The 13,665-nt window shown below is 41.3% G+C and overlaps 1 protein-coding gene across 1 annotated transcript in view; it reads left to right on the top strand.

Annotated features, from left to right (window-relative positions):
* Positions 1–574: 574 nt before the first annotated feature.
* Positions 575–13,665, top strand: part of mybpc2a (myosin binding protein Ca) — a 33,321-nt gene continuing 20,230 nt past the window's right edge. The window contains exons 1-8 of the mRNA XM_076086719.1: positions 575–680; positions 1,547–1,582; positions 1,781–1,789; positions 1,928–1,948; positions 9,391–9,474; positions 9,617–9,765; positions 10,685–10,802; positions 11,038–11,086. Coding sequence (XP_075942834.1) covers positions 575–680; positions 1,547–1,582; positions 1,781–1,789; positions 1,928–1,948; positions 9,391–9,474; positions 9,617–9,765; positions 10,685–10,802; positions 11,038–11,086 — 572 coding nt within the window. The remainder of the gene's footprint in view (positions 681–1,546; positions 1,583–1,780; positions 1,790–1,927; positions 1,949–9,390; positions 9,475–9,616; positions 9,766–10,684; positions 10,803–11,037; positions 11,087–13,665) is intronic.

A 13,665-nucleotide genomic window follows, 5' to 3' on the forward strand; every position in this document is an offset into this window, starting at 1 on the left:
TTTAAGTTCGGATTTAAAGAAAAGAGTTATCAGGTAGAATATGAATTAGGCTATTTCTTTTACCATCCGTCAGAAATAAGCAAGTCTAATCTCCTGAAGCTCTTCGAGGTGTTTTCCTCGTGTGAACAAAATATTAGTTATATTCATTTGTTGTTGGTGAGAAGTCTCGTCTGAGATCTTATATGGAATTGCAGCCGCTCCACTGACATTAAATGAGGCACTGACTGGGTATTCATACAATGATAATTAGAACTTTTACATCCAGACCAGCTTTGCAGTTGATGACAGTTAGTTATTGCCTCGTTGTCTCTCGGGGTGACTGCTGTCTTCTGCTATGTGATGCCGGTCAGAAGTCAAATCCTGCTTGTAAACGCTTTGACACCAACGGGAAAACTGTACCTGAAAAACTGTACCTGAAATCCAGTGACCGGCTTTCTGATCGAAAGAAGGTTTTTACTGTCTGATGCGTCATGAGTTCCCTCTTGGATGTAGGTGCTGAGAGCGGCATTAACAGATTGCTGCCTGGAAAACAAACCTTATCCAAAATAGAAGTGTTACCCCCCCTCCCACCAGTATGCCAGATACAGCCTGCCATCTTGGAACACAGGGTGCCAAGGCCATGCCTGACCCTGATATATTAGACCCACTGTTCACAGGACACTCTGCAGTTGTGGCTTGTTGTAAGTGGTTTGGAGAGATGGTAGACGTCAAGATGATGTCCTCACTCATTCCTGTGGCTTGGACCTTTTAATATACGCTTTGCTGCCTCGGCAGAACGTCCCTGGCAGAGTGAGGCACGGAAACCTTTTTTTGAACATTTAAACAGTGGCCCTAATGAGGGCACAGACCTGTGGAATGATTGAAATAGATGGTTGAGAGGTAAATGCTGCCGGAGTTGAATTATTTCTGTGCAGCTGTGTGCTTTAGTTTGTCTGGCAGACAGAAACTCCTGCCTAATCTGCCATCTCATTAGATGCCCTTGAGCTTCTAAAGTAACCTAGATCTGGAATCCTGGAACTTTGATGTACTTATCCTATCAAAAGCATTGTTTTGTCTTGAGGCCGCCCGTTTCAGTATTTTTTAAGCCCAATTATTCTTCATGATCTCTGAAAAATGTACTTATATTTATCTCAGCCTCACAGTTTCTGTAAACCATTTCTCATTTGAGCATACGCTGTTCCCCTGCTGAAATCCAATATTCTCTCTTTTGCCAGAAGCAAACCTTACAGAAATCAAGAAGAGGTGCAGGTTGCCTGTGTGTAGTTTCCCTTTGCGGTTACTTTAGAGCCTTTATGTCACTGAAATGTTTATAAAGGTGCCTGATTTCTAAACATGAATAGAGCGAAGAACAAGTGCCCTCAGTTATGTATATAAACTATTATTAGTCGCTGTCTCCCGAGGGTTCAGACCACAAGATGCAACACTTTAAACAGTTTACCGAGTCTCAGCTCTGGAAGCCGTGACTATCCAAACACTGGGCTGTGTTGCATGATATGAAATAATGAGGATGTACAAATTATTTTACATAATTTTTGTTTAATTGCAGCAGCCAAGGGCGATGAGGCTGCAGCAGCCCCTGCTGGTACATGCCTTCATGACATCTAATCTGAGCCCACAAACTGTGCTCCAGAAATCCACTTTATTTCTGAGTCAGGCATAAAGTAATCAGCTATTATACAGTTAAACTACAATAACCACTGAAAAGTGGTATTTTAATAAAAGCTTCTGGTAAAGATTGTTTAATTTTCTAATAAATTCTTCTTCTTTCTCTCTTTTTCAGACACGAAGGGTAAGAAAAACACTCATTGCATCCAGTGTTTGTCTGTCTGTGTCCCATAGATGTAACTGTCTATAGCTCATTCACTTTCATCATCGTTCCTATCATCATCATCCTCATCCACAAGATAATGTGTTTCCCCTCATTCAGAGGAGACAGAGGAGGAGGAGGGTAAGACTTGCAAATGAAACAAACACAGAAGCAGTGAACGTCTGTGGTGATGGGACTGAGTGTGGGGATATGCATGATGCTACACACACACACACACACACACACACACACACACACACACACACACACACACTGCTCAGAGTTTCGACAATATTCTTTTATTAGCGCTTAGGACATGAGTGTATTTTGAGCACCAGAGATGCTAATTCAATTTGGTGTTGGGAGCGAAATAGAAGGTGTTTAATTTATGGATAAGCATCACGTATATACTGTATCGGTGTGTGTGTGTGTGTGTGTGTGTGTGTGTGTGTGTGTGTGTGTGTGTGTGTGTGTATTTGACTTTCCTATTTTAGCTTGGGTATGCTTAAATCTTCACTCACATACAGTACATGCTAATTAATCTTTCACATTTGTCCTACAGCTGCCATTGTAAAAGTGTATTGTTAGTATTGTTAGCATTCCTTATTTAAACCTTAATTTAAGCTTTGGCCAATTCTTGGTTACAACAAAGTGCAATAAAAGAAAAGTGATCATTACGTTGAGACATTATTTTATGCACTGGAGGTAAAAACACATTGTTTAAATAACTGTTTATTTACCACATATTACATTTGCTTTACAACCCAAATAATGTTTGCATCAAACTGATGCATGAACAACTGGATAAATCTCCTATAATATATTTTAATCATTCCTTAAATATCTGACTTTTATTGCAACAACAGCAATAATTTAATTTATCTCAAAGTCAACAAATTTAACTAAACCAAAAGAGCTTTTTCTCATTATTCTATAATCTTTCCCTGGAAATTGCCGTATCAACAAATGACAGACCACAAACATGTATTTTACAGTGAAACGTGGGATCACACAGCAGTTACAATCACCCTGCTGTGAATGGAAATACGGGATAGTTGTGTGTGACATTTGCCAGACAGTTGTTTGTTGCGTGTTTCTCTCCGCGGTCACTTCATGATCAGTTAGTCACCGAGTGTCAATGTGTTGCTCAACCTGCCGCGGGTCGCAAGATGAAACTGTTTTATATGTGTGAGAAAGAATCCTGCGATGTATTCAGAATGGCAGATCGCTCCTCTCCTTTCACTTCCCCGTGCGCCTGAAAATCCTGACCTTTCAAACCCAATCCATAGTTGAGGGTGTAATGCATTCAGCCAAACGCGTGGACTAATTGTGTGTGGGTGTAGCAGCCCACAGCAGTGCAGCTACATGATGTGTGAGGGATGTGTACTGTATGTATAGATCAGGTAGAATCATGTACTGTGTGGCAGCTGCAACGCTGCACATTGTATAGACTACAGTGTATAATGCATGCTTATGGAGATTTCCTCTGCCAGTGGCATGCATTCAGTAATAAGTAATGAGTCCCCTGAGAGAGTAAAACATACTTTGTTGTCCATTTATGTATAGAGTCTATTTATGCACTGTTTCAGTTCACCTCGTTGGATAAAATGTCAATTCATATTATGGAGTAACTGCAACAGAGGGTGCGAGCAAGATAGTTGTACACGTGTTTGTGTGTGTTTCAGCTTTTATGTGCAGACGATATCATTCGAGATGAATTATTGTATAAACTTTAAAGAGCAATGACGAGGTAGAGCAGTGAGTTGTACTAATAATGCTGCTCATCTTTACTAAGTCGTCTCACCGCCTTGGAAGGGAACGCTGGCAATTTGACTTAAACTGACAAAGCTTATTCACAGCTCATGCTATATTTTAATGAAGCCCTAAACAGCTAGCTTGTACCCTAAATCCTAAAAAAAAACGTACCTGAAACTGAGTGTTCATAAAATCCACGACTCTTTACAAATTATTTTCTACACTTCTAGGACATTGGACTGCACAACAATGCCAGCACCCACATAGACGGTAGTGAGGCCAGACGATTAACAGAATTAAACCGTGGCAGTACAATGGGACCCCACCTGACCCAATTACCTTCATATCATTTGGATCCAGTCTGACTCTGGATCCTACATTAAGTATTGGATAATAACCAACTGGCTAAAGATACAATACGAGAAGATGGAATTTTATTCATCTGGATGGAAATGGTTGTGCAGCATTTGCAGTTCAAAGTAGGAAAGGGTGTAAATATAAAGAGTAAAAATATAAAATATTAATAAAGGTGCAAGTATAAAAATATCAATAAACATCCGACATTCTCAAAATCCAAAATATAAACCAGGTTAAGGGTCATAAGCTGCTCATACCTCAAGAGAACAGTGACTTTGTTTGGATGAATAAAACAGTAACAAAAGGTGCAACTTTTAGAGGTATTATTACATTTTCAATAGCCACTTATAACAGGAAAACAACTTAATTTGTAGTGATTTTCAAGGGCTCATTATGTTGTTTTGCCTGGGAATTATTGGTCAAAATGGCTGCTGTTCCCTTTTACATTATTATGCGATGTATCCTGGTGTTATGTCATGTTCAGTGGCGGAGAAGCAGCCTGCTGTAGAGAGTGTGCTCTGTCCTGGATAAATAAGTGTGTTCTCTGTGGCTTCACTCATCTGTTAAATCAAACACAATGATTCATCTCTAAAATGACCAATATAACTCACAGAGACATGGCTCAGCATTATTCTGTCATACTTGTGTGTCTTTATGTACAGTCTGCATATGAAATACTTATTATATCTGCTGCACTCATTTGGTCCTGTTCATTTTCTGAACCTGTGCATTCCTCATTAACAAATGTCCAGCCTGCTGTAGAGCTTTGCTCTGCCATTAGTTTGTTTGTCTGTGTGTAAGTGTGTGTAGAGCTCCAGCCTGTCTGAAGATAATGGAGTTGTCTCTGTGAGTAGGCTGTGTCTAAATTTGCATACTTATACTCAAACCTGCTATTTTGAGTGCATAAGTGTGTTCACACTCAAGATGCAGTGCACTAAGGGTTCCTGGATGGTGCACTCATTATGGTCAAAAAGTTGAATGTGGAACGCTGGACACCTCCCGCCATCAACGGTCGCCATTTTGGCTACGTAGTGGAAGATGTTTCAGCAGCGGTTGGTCCAGTGAATACCACACTATAGAAATGTTAGTTGAGTACCATTATACTGTTGTCTGATAGAAGCCATCAATATTGTTTACTGGGTAAGTGTAGCAGTCTGTAATGATTTGGTATCTCAAACGATAACGCTGCTAGCGATACCGCTGCTAGCGATACCGCTGCTGGCTTAGCCACAATAGTGATTTTACATTTGAGACGAAACTACCTTGTCCAAATGTATGCACTAAGCAAGTACGTACAAAGTGTACATAGTGTACTACATGGAAGTGTACAAGCGGAAGTATCGGAATTGAGTGTAGGTGGACTGGTGTTGACGTTTAGTCGTCTCATTTTGCCATTTTGTAAAAGCTTGAAAATTCACAAGAAGGGTTTTTACTGACGCTTTTTTACATCGTTGAACAAAACGATCAAATCTCTTCAGCTGGTGTTAACCCACTATCTTATTTCAGGCATCTAACCAAAAACTCATTAAAAAACCCAACATTGACTAATAGACAACGAACGGGAAGGTTTTTATACTCATTCCTCGCGCCATCTGTCTTTAATCCAATCTTTGAAGAACAGCTCTTTCATTCATAATTTGATACACACACACACACACACACACACACACACACACACACACACACACACTTCTGTGGGAAGTGTTTTAACCTTTCTGCTGTCCACACGACTAATTTCCATGTACCAACTGTTTCTTTTCATTCAGTGAACAATGAGCCCAGGGATGGTAAAGAAAAGACACAACTCACTATTGTCCAGCCTGCTTGTGTTTTCTGTTGATGTGCTTGTTTTGTATTAAGCACTGTGTGTTAGTGGACATGCGTATCTGTTAGCGAGTGTGACAGACTGACAACGTCCCTCCCAGAAGCCTGGGACTGCTCTGGTGATGGCCATCAGATGTGTTCAAGATCAAATGTTTTCACACAGCAGATGGATTCATTATATCTTGTGATTGTGTTGCAGTTTGCAGAGATACAGCCTCGAAGATTTCTGGACATGTAATATGTAATAATAATCACAAAATATATCTTTATTTATGTTGCAAACAAAAGTGACAAAGTGCATCACAGCAAATGAAGGGACGTACAAGAATAGGATGACAACTATGCAAAGACACAACTTTAAAGCAGCTCAAGTCACATCAGATAAACTGTCAGATGAAACAATAAAATACAAATATAACAGAGAAGTCCATGACAGCAGCAATAAAAACAAAGTGATTAAATGATTGCTTCCACCAAAGCATCCGAGAGAACGTTTTGAGAGTGTTTTCGATGTGAAATTAACTATTGAGGTCTGGTTTATAAAAAGTGATATATCCTGTATTTATTCTGGGTATATATCATATTTTTGTGTGTGTGTGTGTGTGTGTGTGTGTGTGTGTGTGTGTGTGTGTGTGTGATATGTGGACATACTACAGTATGCTGATTTATAGTGCAATGGTAACCACACTGGTAATGCAGTTGTTCATTTCTTTATATGCTGTATGTGTAACATGAGAGTGAGTTTGAGATGCTGTGTGTTTTTATCAGGAGGTGCTCTGAGCATAAATGGATGATATGCAGAATAAGTAATACAGTTAAATAATACAGTGCTATTTATTCTGTGTATAGTAGACACATTTTAATTGATGGGATGGATTGATATGTTACTACTTTAGTGAAGTAATAGAATATTTGATAACCTTTTATTCTAGGGGTCCATACATTCCTAATCATTTCCTAATAATTATCTGAGGAGGTTCCTAGACAATCATAAGTAAAATACAGACTGTGTTCAGTTGGTAAACAACTAAATAATCAATTCCAATTGAATCGTTTTAGTCAGTAAAGCTCACATCTGAGTATGTAATTCGACATATGAAGGATTGTCATGGTTGAGATTAGGTTAAAACAGCCACATAGCTATAAACTATAACTTAGGCTGGCCTGTGGGATTTAATGTTTAAATGCCACTATTTCATCTTATACACTGATCTTAATCATTGCTTATTTTAATGAGTTTTCCTGCTTTAACACTTAGTGAATTATCGTAAAGGAGAATTATGCATCTTGTGCATTTTAGCGCACAAATCGTTAATATATCAAACCATGCCAATTACTGATGATCAGAAACACTGAAAACAATTCTTTGCTCTCTACTCAGCAGGACCCAACCACACGCACACACACACACACGCACACACACCATATACACACACACACACACACACACACACACACACCACACACACACACACACACACATTCCTATAGAGTGTGTGGGCACAGATAAAGACAGATTGACATAGGTTTCTTTATCAGCATTGTTTTGAAGTGGAGGCTAGTGATCATTACATGTACACGCATAGTGAATCACAACTTGTTAATCAAAACATTTTTATTGGAATGAAAAAATGATGTAATAAAGTAGCCGGCTGGACATAATGTGATTAGTCGACTGTTTGGCTGGCAGCTGGCGCTTATGGAAAGCACTGCTTTTCATAATTTTTTTATGATTGTGGTGGGTGTACCAGCTTGAAATTTACATGGCACAGGCACACACCCGTGGCTACGCAGCTGGGTTTAAAGAAACCAACGCTGGAACAGGAAACAAACAGCAGTCTCCCGCATTAAAGTCCACTAATTTGTTGAGCCGTCTATCGACCCCAAACTCTTCCTTTGCCGCTGTAATAATTTAATCTGATTTTCGAGACTCACTTCGGGGTTTTCTTGAACTGGAACATATGTTGATCTTCTAGAGAAGACAGTCTGAAACTAAACTAGTTGCTAGAAATGATAATGAGGTTATGAGGGAATACCGGGCCCATAAAATAAAGCGTTACTGAATGCTTTATCAGGGTTTCTTTCTAGTCAAGTAATCCCTGTAGGCTATTGTCTAAAATCCCAAACTTCCCTGGGTCCAGGACAGTGTCTGGAGTTAGTTCACTATGTAACCCTCATCCCAAACACAGCAACTGTCCAATGTAACAGTGTAAGAGTGTAAACATTCAAAGTGTCCCCTGGGTGCCATTCCAGGATCAGCTTCACCCACTTAGCATTCTAACCAAAACCTTTTAAATCATCCTGAACATCTGAACTTGGATCTGTCCTCAGGGGCACTTGTGATTAAAAGATCAAATTAACTGAGCCCATAAAAGCAGAGAGAGAGAGAGAGAGAGAGAGAGAGAGAGAGAGAGAGAGAGAGTGAGAGAGAGAGAGAGAGAGAGAGAGAGAGAGAGAGAGAGAGGGAGGGGCCGACTGTGTGGCTCTTTGAATTTATGAAGGCGCATGACCTTACTTGACACGTGACCCTGGATCCATTCTCTCAGCAACAGCTCTCGTCCAATGGACGTCCACCCGGGGCCCTACTCACTCTATTTGATTGGTGGTCCGATGTGCCTCTCTCTCTGTACCTGCTGCTTCTCCATAAACCATCTCTTCTTGTAACAAAGAGAGTATGTCCGACCCAGGAAGTGAGAGAAACAATGCAGATTATGTACAGTTAACATCCTCCCGACTTCAGCACAATTAAAGTGATTTTTGAACTTGATTGCTGAAGACTTAACTCATTAACAGTTGTGTGTGTTGGGTTTTTTTTTGGAATAGAAAAAAAACAGGATTTATTAATTCGACTCAGAGAAAGAAAGAAGTGTTTTTTGGAGTGTGAGAGCACGTTGATTTAATGTATGAGTGTTCCTCACCTGAAGTCAAGAGCATCATTGGGCCAATTAACACTTGTGTTCAACAGCACAGCACAGATACTGTACAGACTGACGTGTTCCCCGCTCTCTCTCTCTCTTTCTCCCCCCCCCCTCTGGCGCAGAGTTGCCTCCTGATGGTAAGAGAAATTAATACGTTGGCGTCTCTGCAAGCGTATCAACTGACAAGCAAACACCTTACAGAGGTTACATCAATTTACTTGCAAAAGAAACAAGTGAACGGATAAAAGAGCCTCTCGTATTTTATCGTTAAGATAAGAGTGTACAGCCTCAGCTTATGTTCTGTCAGGGTGGCAGAAGATTGCAGAGAGTCAAACTTAATGTGATGCCTTCAGAGGTGATCTGAGGAGTTTCTTTATTCCCTGGGGCCGGTCTGTTACAGGGGGCTCCTTGGTCGCCTGTCATTTATCAGAGGGTCCCAAATGCTTTATGCAGTGTAACAGCAAAGTGAATTACTCGCTGAATGGTTTTGACTCAAGGAAAGTCTGTTGCTCAGTTTTAGTACTTATTAACCGCACAGACAGTATAGATGCCTGAGCTCAGAGGATGGAGTTCAGTGGTTTGAGACTTGAGAATTACCATTAAGAACAATGCTGCTTTGGTGGTTTGCTTGGTCGTCTGTTGTTGTCTACAATCTGTTTGTTGTGTCCAGATCATGATTTCCAGCTTTAATATGCCCTCTGTGATTCATCCACTAACCACTCTTCACAGAGAATGTACCAGGGGAGGACTATCAGCTGCCCGAGCTGAGCGGCATATTCGTGGAGAGGCCGGAGAGTGTCACAGCAACAAAAGGTCTGGCAAGAGGATTCGCCATAAAAGTCCTGAATTATATCCAAAATGAAAGGAGTCGCCCACTTAGTGCCAAATTCCTGTTGGAATAAATTCAGCTAATCTATTTGAATTAATTACTGCGTCTCATTCTTGTTCGTTGCAGGCAAGGACGTCACATTTGTGGCTAAAGTCGACTCCTCAAGCCTGACGAGGAAGCCGACCATGAAATGGCTGAAGGGGAAGTGGCTTGACCTGGCCAGCAAAGCTGGGAAGCACGTGCAGTTGAAAGAGGTCTACGACAGGAACACCAAGGTGTGTATGTGTTAATATAACCTTTGTACATTCATTGTTAGAGAGATTATCAGCCGAGCTAACAGTGTTGCTCTGAGGATGGCGATGTGAGTTCGCCGACCACTTTGGTCCAGACTAAAGTATCTCAACAGCTAGTGGAGAGATTTCCATGAAGTTGTTAGTGCTGGAGATATTCATGGTCCCCAGAGGATGAAGCTTCCTGACTTTGGTGATCCTCTTAACTTTACATCTAGTACTACCATCAGCTTTAACTTACCAAATACTTTGGTCTATTACCAAATACGTTCAAACTAATGAAATTCTCATCATCCTCATACTGTACTTAAACCCTGTGCCTCGGTACAGCCTCAGGGAGCCTGCGTCTCACGGTTACTCTCAACTTTTAAATTCATTTGTGAGAGTGAAGGACTGTAGGTGTGCATACTATTTTACATTTCATTAATTACAACATGCATCAGCGAATACTCTGCAGCAGTAAATTTCATCGCAGTGAGACAAAATCTAAGGTTCATTTTTTTAGTTTATTAAAATGAAACAGGCGGGCACACTGAACTGCAGGCTGCAGAGTGTTTACATGCCATGTTGCCTTTCCATACCTACACATTTGCTTCATCATCGCAGGTGTTTGGATACAGAACACAACGGGCTGAAGGAACCTTTTAGATCCTTGAAAAGTAGTCTAGAAAGGGACTAGAATTACCAGGAAGTTCTTCGTGGAAATGTGGCTTAATTAAAGATAAAATCATCCAGATGGCAAACCTATATTGGTAAAACTGTGTTATCTGTATATTCTAAGCACGTGTTTGTGAGCACGTACTGCAGATCTGTGCATGTACGTGTGTGTGTGTGTGTGTGTGTGTGTGTGCTCATTTAGTTAGCACATCATCCCTCTCTCTCTCTCTCTCTCTCTCTCTGTCAGATCTACACTTACCAGATGAGCATCATCAAAGTAGTGGATGGAGACGCAGGTAGCTACCGCTGCGAGGTCACCGCCAAAGACAAGTGCGACACCTGCACATTCGAAGTCTCCGTGCAGGGTAGGTCTGGAGACAGAAAATCTCATTATTGTCATCTTCCATTCAGCGTATCCACCAGTACTATGTAACCGGCTTTGTCAGCCAATAACTCAGTGAGTGTGATACACATTAGGGCCTATCATTTAGTGGCCTAGCGAGGTCATCAGTCCATTATTCCTTTGCCACTCAAGCCTGCTGTGTAATGAACTAACCTAGCAGGGCTCTCACCAGTCTCTCTCCTTCTGTCTGCTTTCAGCTGCACAAGAAGAGCAGCAGGACAACATCTTGGAGTCGTTTAAGCGATCGTGAGTGTCAGTGTCGGCGAGGGTCTACTCAACATGTCACCCGCCGTCACACTGTCTCCCATATGCTCCTCTGTAGATCGCTGCCTGTGGGCATCTGTCAGTCTCAACGAGTGTCTCCGTCTGTGTGTCTGCCTATCCCTCAGTTGTGGCCGACTTTGTACAAGTCCGTCTGTCTGCTTTCTCTCCCGCTCTGTCACGTCTCAATGCGGCTGCTGCCTTGGTGTTTTGGTTCACCTGGAGTCCCTCATGGTTTAGCATCTCATGTATTTCGTCACATGTCTCGGTGACAGTTTCTCAAGGGAGTTTTATTATTTCTTATGTATTTCCTCTTTCCCTCACTGTCTATTTCTGTCTCTGCCTCTGCTCGTGTGAAGTGTAGCTGTGTATCCTGTGACTGTGTAGCTTTTTTTAACGAGTTTTTTATTATTTATTTCAGCTGTTCAGGTTCAGGTTGTTTACTGTATGTGTCCTGTGTGATCGTAAATCAGCAGTGAGATCTTGAGTCTCCATATTTGTAATCTGTGTTTAAATATATAATTTCCTTCCCTCGTTAGCAGAAAGGCACAGGTACGATGAGAGACACAACAGGCAAAAAGGCGACATCATACAGGATGTTAGTGTGCTTATTGGCAGAATGCTGATATGAAGGAGAGAGAGGGCGAAGGGGGGATGTTGGTGTGATGAATGAAAAGTGAAAAGTTTGTTAAAACTTAAGTATGTTGCTGGGAAGGCAATGAATGTTCTTAACACCTTGTTGCGTGGAGGTCATGCAGCTCAACCTCCAAAAGGTAAGTAAGGGATCCTCATCTGTGTGTTTCTATAAACATGTATTATACCAGAAAATACATGTGGTCTGCCTCCATTCTTTAGGATACTCACTCCCATTCACTCCTTATGTTTTTAATTGTGTGTTTGATGTCTGAAATATCAGGCTTTTTTCTCTTCATCGTATTGTCGCTTCGCTGACTGGTTGTCCAGCTAAAAAGCCTTCACAGGGAGACAGAAAATATTCAGTGCAATACATACTGTACACTGAAAACAGGGACATTTTATGTTCAACAGTATTTGTCGGGACTCGGGACACCCAAGTTGAAACTGGGACAATCCCGGACATACCGGGACGTTTGGTGTAGCAGTGCTAGCTGCACTAACAGTGCTAGCAGCGATGACAATGGCAACAGTGCTGACAAGAATAGGCAAGAATAGGAAGGGAGGGCAGTGAGAAAACAGCGAGGACAGTTCTAAAGGGAGGGAGTCACATGCACCCGCGACCGGCTTGACCACCGAGAAAAAGAACACAGACACTTGGATTACAAGACACACAGAGGGACAGTGATTCTCTGCTCAGGTAGACATTACTCCACACTATCTTTACTTAGACAATAGTTGTTTGTGGCTATATTAATGTTCTGGATATCAAATATTGCTCCTTTAAGCTTTGCATCAACGCATATCTAAATCACGGTGCGTTTGTTTATCACTCTGCATCGGCATCAGTTTGCGTCACTGACACTTGGAGGAAAAAACAATGTTTGCATTTCAGTTTTTGTTTTCATGGTGAGCATCGAGTTCCTGCAGCGGCAGCTTCGATGAAGTGTTTCTAATAATATGTATGAGCGAGAGAGATGAGCGTGTTGTGCTTTGCTCTCAGTGCACACGCTCGCACCATGAAAGAGAGCTCATTATAGTAATCCCCTGATCCCCATTTTCATGTGAACTCCAACACAACAGCTTTGGAAAATGCGAACTTCAGTGTGGATTCAGGAAAATATTGCAGTTAAACAAATTTAGTGTATAAGTTATCTCATGTTGTCTGATGCAGCACTCAAGAATCTCTCAAAAGTAGGTTAAAATCTAGTAGTTGTGGCCGCAGTAGACGGCTAGGATCATTTTCATGCTCACCCGACCTGGTGATCACGTGTTCCCTGAGAACGAGGGCATTATCCCCCTGGGAGAATTTACTTGCTTACAGGATTGGCAAGGACAACATGGATGGATGTTATCCTTGGATGAACCGTTCATCCATACGACAAACATGATCACTCGGAATTGCTTAGAATTTATTGGCATTTATCTTGCTCTCCGATGGGTTCATTGAGCCTCAAGAAAGCCGGAAAAACTGCAGAGGAAAAAAAAACAACAAGCACTCGAGCCTGTAGACATTTATTGGCGCGTGCCACACACAGTACTTGTTACCTTGTTGAGCACAAGAGGGTGACTGATGACACCAGACCTTGTGAATTCTTCTCATTACTTGGAGATGTGCATGTGAAGGGTTTATACCCCTCTGTAAAGTTCTCAGCATATGATTCTGCATGAAAAGTTTTGTGTTGAATCTCGAGTGTGTTCTTCACTGATGAATATTTCTCAGACTTCCAATATAGCAACGACATCTTTATCCATGCTTCACATCATTCGCTCACTTGTGCTGATATAGAATATACAATGTTTGTGTTTGAACATGAGTATTTTGCTTACAGCTTATTTGTATCACGTCTCCTGCTTACATGTGCTCATCTATTGTGATTTCTGTCTGTCGCTTGAATTCAGGGCATGATGGTTTGTAGTCCACATCAAAC

The sequence above is a fragment of the Anarhichas minor genome, unplaced genomic scaffold (genome assembly GCF_050575085.1).
Source record: "Anarhichas minor isolate MPS153535 unplaced genomic scaffold, ASM5057508v1 ptg000007l, whole genome shotgun sequence".
Lineage (NCBI taxonomy): Eukaryota > Metazoa > Chordata > Actinopteri > Perciformes > Anarhichadidae > Anarhichas > Anarhichas minor.